At 54.1% G+C, this 14,556-nt stretch overlaps 2 protein-coding genes across 2 annotated transcripts in view; both read right to left on the reverse strand.

Annotated features, from left to right (window-relative positions):
- Positions 1-3,077: 3,077 nt before the first annotated feature.
- On the reverse strand, positions 3,078-4,976 carry lhfpl4b (LHFPL tetraspan subfamily member 4b). The gene is made up of 2 exons (XM_059962810.1): positions 3,931-4,976; positions 3,078-3,349 (listed from the first exon to the last, which is right to left on the reverse strand). The coding sequence occupies exons 1-2, from the start codon at positions 4,322-4,324 to the stop codon at positions 3,105-3,107; spliced, it is 639 nt and encodes a 212-aa protein (XP_059818793.1). The 5' UTR covers positions 4,325-4,976; the 3' UTR covers positions 3,078-3,104.
- A 4,883-nt stretch (positions 4,977-9,859) lies between these two features.
- Positions 9,860-14,556, reverse strand: part of LOC132390208 (histone deacetylase 6-like) — a gene marked incomplete at its 5' end in the record, with an annotated part of 144,307 nt that continues 139,610 nt past the window's right edge. Inside the window, 3 exons of the mRNA XM_059962809.1 lie at positions 9,860-10,780; positions 11,174-11,302; positions 11,896-12,042. Coding sequence (XP_059818792.1) covers positions 10,718-10,780; positions 11,174-11,302; positions 11,896-12,042 — 339 coding nt within the window. The remainder of the gene's footprint in view (positions 10,781-11,173; positions 11,303-11,895; positions 12,043-14,556) is intronic.

Consider the following 14,556-nt stretch of genomic DNA (forward strand, 5'->3'; position numbering starts at 1 on the left):
GGGGAGGGGTGTAGTTGAGGGGTGATGTAGATGGGGAGTGGTGTAGTTGAGGGGTGACGGAGACGGGGAGCGGTGTAGGTGAGGGGTTATGGAGATTGGGAGGGGTGTAGTGATGGGGTGACGGAGATGGGTAGGGGTGTAGTGATGGTGTGATGGAGATGGGGAGGTATGTAGTCATGGGGTGATGGAGACGGGGTGGTGTGTAGTCATGGGGTGATGGAGACGGGGAGGGTTGTAGTTGAGGGGTGTTGGAGATGGGGAGGGGTGTAGTTGAGGGGTGACAGAGACGGGGAGGGGTGTAGTTGTGGGGTGATGGAGATGTGGAGGGGTGTAGACATGGGGTGAAGGAGACGGGGAGGGTTGTAGTTGAGGGGTGATGGAGACAGGGAGGGGTGGAGTGATGGGATGATGGAGACAGGGAAGGGTGTAGTGATGGGATGACTGAGACGGGGAGGGGTGTAGTTGAGGGGTGATGGAGATGGGGAAGGGTGTAGTTGAGGGGTGACGGTGACGGGGAGGGGTGTAGTTGTGGGGTGATGTAGATGGGGAGGGGTGTAGTTGAGGTGTGACGGAGACGGGGAGCGGTGTAGGTAAGGGGGTTTTGGAGATGGGGAGGGGAGTAGGTGAGGGGGTTATGGAGATGGAGAGGGGTGTAGGTGAGGGGGTTATGGAGACGGCGAGGGGGCTATGGAGATGGGTGGGAGTTTAGGGGATGGAGGGGGTCGTGACAAGTGGGGTGTAGGGGAATGAGTATGTCATGGAGATGGAGAGTGGTGTAGGTGAGGGGTTTATGGAGTTCGGGAGGGGAGTAGGTGAGGGGGTTATGGAGTTGGGGAGGGGTGTAGCTGAGGGGGTTTTGGAGATGGGGAGGGGCGTAGGTGAGGGGGTTATGGAGATGGGGAGGGGTGTAGGTGAGTAGGTCATGGAGACAGGGAGGGGTGTAGTTGAGGGGTGACAGAGACAGGGAGGGATGTAGTTGAGGGGTGATGGAGACAGGGAGGGGTGTAGTTGAGGGGTGACAGAGACAGGGAGGTGTGTAGTTGAGGGGTGATAGAGACAGGGAGGGCTGTAGTTGAGGGGTGATGGAGACAGGGAGGGGTGTAGTTGAGGGGTGACAGAGACAGGGAGGGGTGTAGTTGAGGGGTGATGGAGACAGGGAGGGGTGTAGTTGAGGCGTGACAGAGACAGGGAGGGGTGTAGAGATGGGGTGATGGAGATGGGGAGGGGTGTAGTTGAGGGTTAATGGAGACGTGGAGGGGTGTAGTTGAGGGGTGACGGAGATGGGGAGGGGTGTAGTTGAGGGGTGATGGAGACGGGGAGGGGTGTAGTTGAGGAGTGACAGACAGGGAGGGGTGTAGTGGGGATGATGGACAAGGGGAGGGGTGTAGTTGAGGGGTGATTGAGACAGGGAGGTGTGTACTGATGGGATGATGGAGATGGGTAGGGGTGTTGTAGATGGGTGATGGAGGGGTGTAGTGATGGGATGATGGAGATGATGAGGTGTGTAGTTGAGGGGTGATGGAGATGGGGAGGGGTGTAGTGATGGGATGATGGAGACGGGGACGGGTGTGGTGATGGGATAATGGAGATGGGGAGGGGTGTACTTGAGGGTAGCCAGAGACAGGGAGGGGTGTAGTTGAGGGGTGATGGAGATGGGGAGGGGTGTAGTTGAGGGGTGATGGAGACAGGGAGGGGTGGAGTGATGGGATGATGGAGACAGGGAAGGGTGTAGTGATGGGATGACGGAGACGGGGAGGGGTGAAGTTGAGGGGTGATGGAGATGGGGAGGGGTGTAGTTGAGGGGTGATGGAGATGGGGAGGGGTGTAGTTGAGGGGTGACGGTGACGGGGAGGGGTGTAGTTGAGGGGTGATGTAGATGGGGTGTGGTGTAGTTGAGGGGTGACGGAGACGGGGAGCAGTGTAGGTGAGGGCGTTATGGAGATTGGGAGGGGTGTAGTGATGGGGTGACGGAGATGGGTAGGGGTGTAGTGATGGTGTGATGGAGATGGGGAGGTATGTAGTCATGGGGTGATGGAGACGGGGTGGTGTGTAGTCATGGGGTGATGGAGACGGGGAGGGTTGTAGTTGAGGGGTGACGGAGATGGGGAGGGGTGTAGTTGAGGGGTGACAGAGACGGGGTGGTGTGTAGTCATGGGGTGATGGAGACGGGGAGGGTTGTAGTTGAGGGGTGACGGAGATGGGGAGGGGTGTAGTTGAGGGGTGACAGAGACGGTGTGGTGTGTAGTCATGGGGTGATGGAGACGGGGAGGGTTGTAGTTGAGGGGTGATGGAGATGGGGAGGGGTGCAGTTGAGGGGTGACAGAGACGGGGAGGGTTGTAGTTGAGGTGTGATGGAGACTGGGAGGGGTGTAGTTGAGGCGTGACAGAGACAGTGAGGGGTGTAGTGATGGGGTGATGGAGATGGGGAGGGGTGTAGTTGAGGGGTAATGGAGACGTGGAGGGGTGTAGTTGAGGGGTGATGGAGACGGGGAGGGGTGTAGTTGAGTGTGTGACAGAGACAGGCAGTGGTGTAGTTGAGGGGTGACAGAGACGGAGGGGTGTAGTTGAGGAGTGATGGAGATGGGTAGGGGTGTTGTTGATGGGTGATGGAGGGGTGTAGTGATGGGATGATGGAGATGGGGAGGTGTGTAGTTGAGGGGTGATGGAGATGGGGAGGGGTGTAGTGATGGGATGATGGAGACGGGGACGGGTGTGGTGATGGGATAATGGAGATGGGGAGGGGTGTACTTGAGGGTAGCCAGAGACAGGGAGGGGTGTAGTTGAGGGGTGATGGAGATGGGGAGGGGTGATAGAGACAGGGAGGGGTGATGGAGATGGGGAGAGTTGTAGTTGAGGGGTGATGGAGACAGAGGTGGGGTGTAGTGATGGGATGATGGAAATGGGGAGGGGTGTAGTTGAGTGGTGATGTAGACAGGGAGGGGTGTAGTTGAGGGGTGACGGAGACGGGGAGGGTTGTAGTTGTGGGGTGATGGAGATGGGGAGGGTTGTAGTTGTGGGGTGATGGAGATGGGGAGGGTTGTAGTTGAGGGGTGATGGAGACGGGGAGGGGTGTTGTGGTCAAGGGTTTGAGGTGGGGGGTTTGTCTACCTACCTTTGTCCGTGACGCTGAAGTTCTCGGGTAGCAGGGTGTCTTGCCGACTGGCCAGGACGAAGGCGAGGGCGGAGAGGACGAGGGCATCAAAGATGCCGATGAGGGCCAGGGTGAAGGCCCAGTGCAGGGTGCAGCGTCCCGGGGAGTAGGGGGCGGCCGCCGGGCCGCAGAGCTCCCGCACCTTCTCCGAGCCCCAGCTGTCAGCGAAAGTCAGGCAGCCCAGGGCCTGGCAACTGGCTGCGTGGGCGGAGATGGGGGTCAGAGAGTTCGGCCACGGTCTCGACTGCTCACTGAATTCCCCCCCTCGAGAGATTCAGGCCCTTCAGCCCATCGAATCGTGCAGGCCCACCACTGCTAATTTGCACCCATCCCTGCTCTCTGACTGCTCCACCCCTCTCTGTCTCTGGGACCTCTCCCTACCCCGCTCCTCTCCGTCTCTGTAACGCTGTTCCATTCCAGTGAAACGCGACCCAGGACGAGTGGCTCGGGTTAGATCCCCACCCCCCGCCCACCACCCTCTCTCGCAGTGCAGTCTGCACCTTTTCCCTCTCACAACCGGCTGCCCCGGTCCAATGACCACGTGGGTTCAGGGGTTAATCATCTTTCGCCTTTACCCGACGGAGAGAGAGAGAAGGGGGCAGAGGAGTATCTGTGGGTGTGGGTGTTAGTCGAAATGTGGAGTTGGGAGGTGTAGAGGGGGGTCACAAAGACAAGGAGGGAAGGAGGGGATCAAAGCGATAGGGAGAGGTAGGGGTTACAGAGACTGGGAGGGGATCTTGGAGATGAGGAGAGGTATTAGGTGAGATGGTTCCACGTACCGGCAGAGAGCTGGAGCCAGCCACAGACCTTATAGAGGGTGGCGTTGCTGCAGAAACGGTGGAGGCCGACAGAGAGAACACTGGCCAGTCCCAGCCCCAGCGCCGTTCCCACGAAGGAGGCCGCCGTCTCGAAGGGGGGCAGCGGCCGGAGGCGGAAGTCCGAGCCCCAACACCGGGCCGGGCTGCCTGTCTCGACACAGGACCGGAAGAGGCCGAGGGTCCCCCCCTCCATTCCTCGGACACCCTCCGCCACCAGCCAGGCTGGCTCAGCCAGCACCACCACCTCCAGCAGGGTGAAGCAGAGCGAGCAGACGGCCCAGAGCACCCCCACTGCCCGGGCACTCCGCACGAAGGCTGTCTGGTAGAGCTGGGCCATCTCCTGAGCAGCCAGCATTCTCTCCAGATCTGAGGTGGAGTGGGTTGGTTACTGAGCCAGAAGTGGCCTGAAGAACTAGGCCGTATGTTGAGGCCAAAGCCTGGGGAAGTACACCTGGAGAAGCCCGAGTACTGAGCCTTAACCCTAGGCCAAATCCTGGACAATTAGGTCTGGTCCTGAGGCCAAAGCCTGATTATCGGCAACTAGGCCTGGTTCTGAGGCCAAGCCTGGGGAACAGAGCCTGTTGTGAGGTTTACAGTAAATAGGCTAGGTCCTGAGGCCAAGCCTGGGGAGCAGGGCCCAAGGTAAAGCCTGTGGTAACTAGGCTGGGTTCTGACACCAAAGCCTGGTGGGGAGGCTGAGGGAGTCTGGAGATTTCAGCTTAGTCCTGGGGAGCCAGGCCAGGCAGAGCCTGGGGGTTTCTCAGCCAGGGCCTGGGGAACCAGCCTGACAGATTGGGCAAATGGCCCAGAAGCTGGGGAGCTCAGCCAGGCAGTACAGTCAGGCCAGGGCCTGGGGCAGAGGCAGGAGCCCTGGGCGAAGCACAGCCAGGCAGCTTCCTGGGGCGATCTGTCAGCAGTTCCTTACTGCAGGACACTGCAGAGCACACGAGCTGAAGGAAAGCTGACAGGTAATCCATCATCGGCACAGAGAGCGAGAGAGCCAGAGAGAGGATAGGAGAGAGGGGGTGGGGGCGAGGGGCAGGAGGAGTGGGGAAGAGGGAGAGGAGGAGGGGGAGGGGAGGAGAAGGGAAGGGGAGGGGGAGGAGGAGGAGGAGGAGGAGGGAGGAGGGGAGGAGGAGAAGGGAAGGAGGTGGAGAAGGAGAGGAAAGGAGAGGGCGTGGGGAGAGTGGGAGTGGAAGGGGAGGGATGAGGGGAAGGGGATACGAGGGGGAGTGAGACGAATGGGAAGGGGAAGCGGAGAGGAGGAGAGGTGCAGAGGGGGAGTAGGGGAGAATACAAGTGAGAGGGGGGAGAGGGGCAGATGCTCAGCCTCCCTCAGGAGGCTGGAGTTCTGGAGAGTTGTTGTAGCTGAACTCATCCAGGAAACTGGGGATTGCCTCCTCACATGCCTGACTGGTATACCATCAGAACTTTACTTGATCCACTTCTCCCTCACGGGTGGATCCCACGGTGAAGGCAGCATAAGGGATTACTTGAGGGGCCGAATGGACTCTGCCCACCTTCCCCATAGATGGCAGAAGTGCAGAACACGCCTGCCCCCTGAGGAGGAGGGAACATTTCATTTGCCACAGCGGAAATGGCAAAGAGACACATCAGGTCGGGCGGTGCCTGGTGGGAAGTGATGGGTAGAACAAGGGTAGGGTGAGACCAGACGTGAGAGTCAGCAGTCAGTTAGATGTCATGCATTGCTGCTGGTTGGACTGAGCGGTGCTCCTGGCATTAGAACTGTTGCTTCTCTCACCGCAGATGCTGACTGACTTGCTGAGTATTTCCACTTCTTTCTGACTTTACCTTGGAAGTCCAGCATCCACGGGGTCGGTTGTTTCCCCCACCACTGACAGTAACCCCACTGATCATCTCCGATCAGGGATGAGACTCCCATTGGATAGCTCAGTGCCAGGAATAACTGCTCGGCCCATCTATTCTGGGCCAGAGCAACGGCGCCCCCTCTGCTGGCATTGTTCCCCAGGCTCCAGCAGCCTGCTAGCTCATGTTCTGAGTAACAAATTAGTCTGGAGTTTGGTAAACGGCCTGTTGAGCTGGGGAGGGAGGGAATGTGTAAGGGAAATAAAATGTAGTGGGCTCAATAATTCTGAGATAAAAGTGGAGCAAGACAGGCCCCATTGTTTTATGTTCTGTTTGTACTGTTGAGGTATTTGCAGCCTCTCTCTTAACACTATCGGCAACTTTCAAAGATAAACACTCAGTGGCCACTTTACTCAGTACAGGAGTGGAAACCGGTGAGGTTTTCTGCTGCTGTAGCCCCTCCACCTCAAGGTTCGGCATGTTGTGTGTTCAGAGATGCTCGTCTGCACAGAACTGGTGTAATGTGTGGTTATTTGAGTTCCTGTCAGCTTGAGCCAGTCTGGCCATTCTCCTCTGACCTCTCTCATTAACAAGGCATTTCCACCCTCAGAGTTGTCACTCATTGGAGTTCTTTTTTTGTTTCTTGGACCATTCTCTGTAAACTCAAGATTGTTGTTCGTGAAAATACCAGGAATCAGCAGTTCCTGATAGAGATGGGGAAGAAAGGGAGGGAGAGAGAGAGAGGGTGAGAGGGGAGAAAGGGAGACAGTGGGAAGAAAGGAAGAGAGAGGAGGAGGGAGGGAGAGAGATGGGGAGGAAGGGACAGAGAGGGAGAAAGGGAGAGAGAAGGGAGAAGAAAGGGAGAAAGGAGAGGAGACGGAAGAGAGAGAGGGGAGGGAGGGAGAGAGAGGAAGAGAGAGAGAGGGAGGAAGGGAGAGAGGGGGAGGAGGGGAGAGAGGGAGGGAGGAAGGAAGAGAGAATGAATCTATTGGCATGCAGTCCAAGCTGGAGTGTTAGTAATCTGAGTCCAGGAGTCACACGACTCAGAAGCAGGCCCTTCAGCCCAGCCTGTCCATGCTGACTAAGCTGCCATCTTGAGCTAGTCCCTTTTGCCCGAGTTTGGCTTGAATCTAGAGCAGAGGTTTCCAACCTGGTGTTCACAGACGCTTTGCTTAATGGCATTGGTACACAGTGTAAAAAACAACTTTGGTACCCCCTGCTCTAAACCTTTCCTACCCATATATGTAACTGTCCATATGTCTTTTAAATGTTCATGCACCTGCCTCAACCACTTCCTCTGGCAACTCAATTCATATACCCTTTGTGCCAAAAAGTTGCCCCTCGGGTCCCCGTTAAAATTCTCCCTTCTCACCTTCAACCCATGCCCTCAAGTTTTAGACTCCCCTCCCCTGTGACCACCCACCGTGTCTGTGTGTGTTGCTTTGGATTTCCTGCATCTGCAGATTTTCTTATGTTTCTATCTACAAACCTCGTGGTTTCATAAACCTCTAAAAGGTTATCCCTCAGCCTCCTTCGCTCCAGGGTAGATAGTCCCAACCTGTCCAGCATCTCCTTGCAACTCAAGCCCTCTAGTCCTGGGGACATCCTGGTGAATCCGTCCTGCTCCCCTGCATATTAATGGCATCCCTCCTATAGCTGGGCGACCAGAACTACTCACAATACTCCAAATGTGGTCTCACCAACATCTCGTACAACTGCAACATGACGTCCCAACTTAAGTACTCATTGGCATGACTGATGTGCCAAGCACCTTCTTCACCACCCTGTATACCTGTGACGCCACTTTCTGGGAACCATGTCCCTGTACCCTTGGGCTTCGCTGTTCTACAACACTCCCCAAGGCCCTATCAGTCACAGTGTAATTCCCATCCTGGTCTAACTTCCCAAAATACAAGACCTCATGTTTGTCTGAATTAAACTGCATCTGCCATTCCCTTGCCCACTTCCCCAGCTGATCTAGGATCTAAAGTTGACCGTTCACCACTCCACCAGTTCTGGGGTCATCTGCAAACTCACTGACTGAGCCATTTTATTAACCCTTGTTACCCCATGCTAAAAGGGAAAATGAAGGAGAGGGCAAGATTTGTCAGGAGTGTCGGAGACTGAGGGATGACTTTACAGAGGTATATAACATTGTGAGAGGCACAGACAGGGTGAATGCACACCGTCCTTTCCCCAGGGTTGGGGAGTTGAGAACTAGAGGGCACAGGTTTAAGGTGAGGGGGCAGAGTTTTAATGGGGGAACCGACGGGGAGCTTCTTCACTCATATATGGAAAGAGCTGCCAGAGGAAGTAACTGAGGCGGGTCCATTGACACGCAGTTCTGCCAGCACGCAGCTTCACAACCAGTGACTATATTAGACTGGATTTACACCAACGTTTGTGAAGCTGATAAAGCTGTCCACTACCCACCCTCACCTTGGGTACTGAGACCACATATTCAGCTTGCTAATCAGGGCATACAGACCAATAGGGACGAGTCAAACCAGTTCACAGGGAGATCAGGACCCGGTCAGAAGGTGCCACCACAGCACTGCAGGACTAGAGCATATTGAGGGAGCTGGCTACCCTACAATCGTCACATCAACATTGGTGACTGGCAAAGAGGACGTTACTGCAATTAAACACTACACTACCAGGAACTATGCTGAGTGCAGACATTCGTGCACTGCTCCGGGATTGGGACAGGAAGACTCCAAGGTCAGCACGAGCCGTGTTCTTCCAAGCCGCCGGGGCGGCAAAGTGTGAGTATGCAGAAAATTCTTTGTGACACGTGGCAATGTATACAAACCATAACTGGTTATAAGACCACCTCCCCTCTTAATAGGCTGAGCACTTTCTGTGCACGATTTTACGCACTGAATGAGGAAAGCCCCCTCTCCTCCTGAAGAGGACCCCCACAAAGCTGTGGGGTCAGACAATGAACCTGGCCAGGTGCTGAGGGACTGTCTGAACGGCTGTCTTTAATATCACTTTGCAGCAGTCCACCATCCCTGCAGGCTTCAAGACAGTCACCATTATTGGTGCCCAAGAGAACAATGGTAACTGGTCTAAATGAATACCGCTAGTGGTACTGACTTCTACAACCATGAAGAGCTTTGAGTGGCTGGTAATGGATCATATAAAATCCCACCTTCCAGCCACATTGGGCCCTTCCCAGTTCACCCGCTGCTCAAAGTTTCTTGGAGAGCACATAATGGACAGTCTAACCTGGATCCGGAACACCTTCGAGTCCTCACTGGTTAAGAAGTGTCCACACTTTCTGAGGAGACTGAGGTGTGCAAGGCCCCCCATTCTAACAACTTGTAACCAGATCACCTGTCTGTCTGGTTCCAAACCCGCGAGGCATCGCACCCCAGGACCCTACAGAGGATCACCGGGGTCTCCGTCCCAGGCTATTTGTGACATTTACTGGGAGCGCTGCAGAAGTATTGTTGAGGCCACAACCTCTTTGACCCACTCCCGTCAGGACTGCCAGACTGGGTGACAGCCTCTGCCCCCAGGCTGTGAGACGAAAGAATACCCTGCCACCACCGAGGTCTCGTCACTAGAACAGAGAGCTGTTCACTCTTTATTGTACTCCACATGCATTCTGAATTATGTTTACGGTAATAATTTTGTTTGATGTGCTGTGTGTGATATATGAACTCTGGGGGCACTGTGGTCCAGAGGAACGTTGTTTCGTTTGGGTGTATACGATAACAAAGTTCAACTTGAATGGGTTCTTGGGCAGAAAAGGTGTAGAAGAGGGGTTCCCAAACTTTTTTTTACGCCACGGACCAATATCATTAAACGAGGGGTCTACGGACCTCAGGCTGGGAACCCCTGGTTTGGAGGGATAACCGGCCAACCGCGGGCTTCAATGGTCAGCAGCGACAGGACGGGCCAAAGGGCCTGTTTACACGGTGTCTGGCTCTGACTTGATGGTGGAGTGGCCCGAGAGGGTGAAGTGTACGACAGGGATCCCAGAGGGCAGCCGTCACAGACTGAAGATTCCAGCTCTCCCGTAGTTTGATGGAGCAGAATTGCAAAGTTTCCGATGTTCATCAAAACACCAACAGTTTTAATCAACATTTCTACAAATAAAAGGTGTTACACGGTAACAGGGAATCAGCGTAAAAAGAAAATGGAGGCCCGAGGCTGGGGGAGGCAGTTGGGGATCCTGGAATGTGGAGGGCGGGGCATCCGTGTGTGAGTGAGAGAGAGAGTGTGAGTGCGTGTGTGTGACGTGTCCGTGTGCACGTCAGGGCTTGTGTGCGTCATTGTGAGCATTCTGTGTGTTTGAAACAGATAGAGAGATAGAGGCAGAGATGGACACAGTGACACAGACAGAGAGAGAGAGAGAGAGAGAGAGAGAGAGAGGACAGTGACAGAGAGAGAGAGACAGAGTGACAGACAGTGAGAGAGAGAGACATAAACAGAGACAGATAGACAGACAGAGAGAAAAAGAGAGAGTATGTGCATGCGTCATAGTGTGCGTCAATTGTGTGCATTATGTATTTCTGCTAGGTTATGTGTGTGTGTGAGACAGGTAGAGTGATAGAGGCAGAAATGATGGGGAGAGAGAGAAACAGACAGAGAGGCATAGAGAGAGAGAGAGAGAGAAAGAGACAGAGAGAGACAAAAAGGAAGTGTGAGTGAGTTTGGGTGTGTGTACATCAGATAACTGAGAATGCGCTTATCCCATCCCAGATATATCGATGGAGGAGAAACTCCCTCCCTTTGGAACAGTACTGTTCTTTGGCAGAATGCCTCCGGGCAGGCAGCTCCAGGAGGTAGATCCCTGTCATTGTTAGCTTGCCTGATGGTGTGCAGTGGGTCGGCGGGGAGGGGTCTGTTCCAGAGACTGTTGCACACCCCCCCCCCCCACCCCAGCCACACGGCAGCCACCGTCCTCCCATTAGCCGGCCATTCCCTGCCCAAACTTCATGCGATGTGCCTCCTCCTTGACTGGCAACAGCACCTGGAAGGGGAGAGAGACCTCGGTGAGGGACTGAAGTAACCCCGTCCCACAGTGATCACCTTCCACACGCCCCAGAGGGTAAACTGTTATGGTCGGAGGGAGGGGGAGGGGGAGGGGTGAGGACCCGCAGCAACATCAGATTCCTCACCTCGACAAACACGTCTCGAACCTCCACCCCCCCCCCCCCAACCCCTACAGTGTAAAACACGTAAGCCCTCATGGTCAGAAGGAGGGAGAGGGCAAGGAAGACCTCAGTGAGAGAGACTGTGCAAGGGACCACAGTGGAGAGAGAGGGGTGACAGACTGAGGGGACAGCGAAGGACTGGGTGGGGGGGCAGTAGGGACGAGGAACATTGGAAGGATGGGGGTAGGGACGGACGGGGCTCCCCTCACCTCGTGGTGGACGTAGGCGTCACAGTCGTAGCACCAGGCCGACAGGTCAGCGTAGCTCAGCACAAACGGGTGCCCACTCTCGCGCCAGTGACCCTCCATGTGCGCATTGACATAGCGCCCGCAGTACACCTGTACACAATAGACCGCATGGCCAGTGAGAGACCCATCCCACAGCTAACCAAACCACACCCTGTGTCGCAGGCATGTATCTGTCTCACCCTCGGTGAGGGCCCTGGGCTCCGGCTGGCACCTGCCCCTCCAACACAGCCTTAGCACATAGACCTGAGGGAGGGGGATGAGGAGCACAAGGAGCGACAGGGAATAGGGGAGGGCAAAGGAGGAAGAGAAGGAGAGGAGGAGGCAGAAGAAGGTGAGAAGAGGGGGAAGAGAGGAGGAGAGGAGGGAGAGGGAAGGGGACATGGGGGGGAGTGGGGAGAGGGGACAGGGCGGGAGGAGGAAAGAGGGAGAGTGGGTAGGGGAAGGGATAGGGGATGGGTTAGGGGAAGGGGTAGAGGGAAGGGGAAGGGATGGGTGATGGGTCGGGGAAAGGGGATGGGGGGATGGGTCGGGGAAAGGGGGTAGGGAAATGGGTTGGGGAAAGGGGGTAGGGGAAGGGGTGGGGGAATGTGTGAGGGGTAGGGGAAGGGGTAAGGGGTCAGGGTGAGGGGATGGGGTAGGGGAAGGGGTAGGGGGAGGGGTAGGGGAAGGGCAGACCCTCTTACCTGATAGCAGCTGAGGCAGACCCAGTTCTCCCCCTTGGCTCCACACTCCTGACAGGGCTGCCACACGTCCAGGCCGCTGTCTGGCACCGGCCGAACAGCCTTCAGCTGAGGGCAGCTGGTCAGTGGCGTCACCGCGTAGACTGTCCCCTGTGGAGACAAAACCCAGGCTCGGCAACAGGGTGCGGGCCTCAACCACCAGCGGCTTCGGCACAAGTGTCTGTCACCAGCCTCGTGGGGATGAGTGGGGGGGGGGGGGGGGGAACCTGAGGCATTACTCAGTGCACTGGGGTGTCTGGGCCATGCTTCCCCAGCGAGTGTCACACGCCTGTGGCCCTCTGTGGAACGTTTTTTGGGGAATGATCTATGACTGGGGTGGGATGGGTTTGAAACGACGTGCATCTGGGACATGCGTTTTCAGAATGTCGTACGTCTGAGAGCAGTGTGTTGCATTTTCAGAAAGCGACGTGCGCCTGGGGCACGTTTTTCAGAGTGGCATTTTCTCAGAGTGTGGCATGTGTGTGGGCTCCATTTTGTCAGATTGTGGTTCAGGACACGATTTGCCTTTGCTCGTAGTCAACAACCTTTGTGGAATTTGTTGCCACAGGCCAAGTTATTGAGTGTATTTAAAGTTGAGGTTGATAGGCTCTTGGTTAGTAAGGGCATCAAAGGCTACAGCAAAAGGCAGGACAATAGGGTTGAGAGGGAGATAGAGCAGACTCAATGGGCTGAATGGCCCAATTCTGTCCCTATGTCTTATGAGGGGAATTTTTATGTCTTCCTGCTGACACAAAACTATAAATTTTGTCTTGGGCACATGTAAAAAAATTCTGTAAAGCAAAGACACTTTCAAAAATGATGAAAAGTTTCTAAATATCAAAAAAATACTATAAAGAGCGATAAAACGTAAAAAGAAAAACTAAATCAAATCGATATTTAACGTGACCACCGTTTGCCTTTAAAACTCCATCAATTCTCTTAAACTGCTGTACAGCTTTATAAGAAAATTGTCTGTTAGGTTGTTCCAAGCATCTCGGAGAACCTGCCACAGTTCCTCTGCGGACTTTGGCTGTCTCGCTGGCTTCTGTCTCTCCAGGTAATCTCAGAGAGCCTCGATCAGAGCCCTGTGGAGGCCATGCCATCTGAAACCATCTAAAAGATCTTGGGTGTCTCAGATTGTTGCACAGGACCGTATGTCAATGATAATAAAACTGATTTTGATTCAAAGATAGGGTGGATGCCCAGGGTTGGGGAAAGAACACCCAGAATGGTATAGGCTTAAGTTGAGAGGCAGAGAGATTTGATAGGAACTGGAGCGGCAACTCTTGTCATCCAGAGGTGGTCTATATATGGAATGAGCTGCCAGAGAAAGTGATTTGAGGCGAGTAAACTTGCAGGATGCCCTAAAGGTTAATTTGCAAGCTGAGTTGGAGGTGAGGAAGGCAAATGTGATGTTAGCATTCATTTGAAGAGGACTAGAATATAACAGCAAGAATGTAATGTTGAGACTTCATAAAACACTAATGAGGCCTCACCTGGAGTACTGAGCAATTTCGGGCCACTTATCTAAGAAAGGATGTGCTAGCACTGGAGAGGGTTCAAAGGACGTTCATGAAAATGATTCCGGGATTGAAAGGCTTGTCATATGAGAAAAGTTTGGTGGCTCTGGGCCTGTACTCTGGAATTCAGAAGAATGAGGGGTGACCTCATTGAAACCTATCAAATGTTGAAAGGTCTCAATAGCATGGATGTGGAGAGGATGTTTCCTGTGTCTGGAGAGTCTGAGACCAGAGGACATAGCCTCAAATTACAGGGACTTCCTTTTAGAACAGCAATGAGGAGGAATTTCTTTAGCCAGAGAGTGGTGAACCTGTGGAATTCTTTGCTACAGGTAGCTGTGGAGGCCAAGTTGTTGGTTATATTTAAGATAGTCATTGAGAGATTCTTGATTGGTCAGGGCATGAAGGGATACGGGGCAAAGGCAGGAGATTGGAGCTGAGAGGGAGAATGGATCAGCCATAATGAAATGGCAGAGCAGACTAGATGGGCCAAAATGGCCTCATTCTGCTCCCATATCTTATGGTTTGCAATTACAATTGTGGGACAAGCACGCAACAGGAAAGATCCAGAATGATACAGGCTAAAAAATAGGCAAATTGGACTAGCAGAGGTGGGAAACGTGGTCGGCACAGACAATGCCGGGCCGAAGGGGCTGTTTCGATGGTGAATGGTTCCACAAATCTACAGGGGCTTGACTGGAGAAGTGGGGCTTTCTCAGCCATGTCTGGAGGGAGAGGCAGGCGGAGAGGATCAGGGACATCAAGAACGAGGAATGCATGGCTGCCAATGGTTCAAAGTAAATTTATTATCAGAGTGGGCATTCGTCACCCTACACCAACTTGAGATTCATTTTCTTGCAGGCATTCGTCATAGAACAGAGAAATACAACGGGATCAATGAAAGACTAGCCACAAAGGCAGACAAAGATCCAATGTGCAAATACAAAAAAAAAAGCAATAAATAAAAAATACTGAGAATGTGAATTAAGTGGGCTCAGTTTAGTGTTGGGGTGAGTTAAGTTATCCTCACTGGTTCAGAAGCCTGAGGGGTAATAACTATTCCTGAACCCAGTGGTGTGGGACCCAAGGCTCCTGATACCAGCGA

The sequence above is a fragment of the Hypanus sabinus genome, unplaced genomic scaffold (genome assembly GCF_030144855.1).
Source record: "Hypanus sabinus isolate sHypSab1 unplaced genomic scaffold, sHypSab1.hap1 scaffold_803, whole genome shotgun sequence".
In the NCBI taxonomy this organism is placed as follows: Eukaryota; Metazoa; Chordata; class Chondrichthyes; order Myliobatiformes; family Dasyatidae; genus Hypanus; species Hypanus sabinus.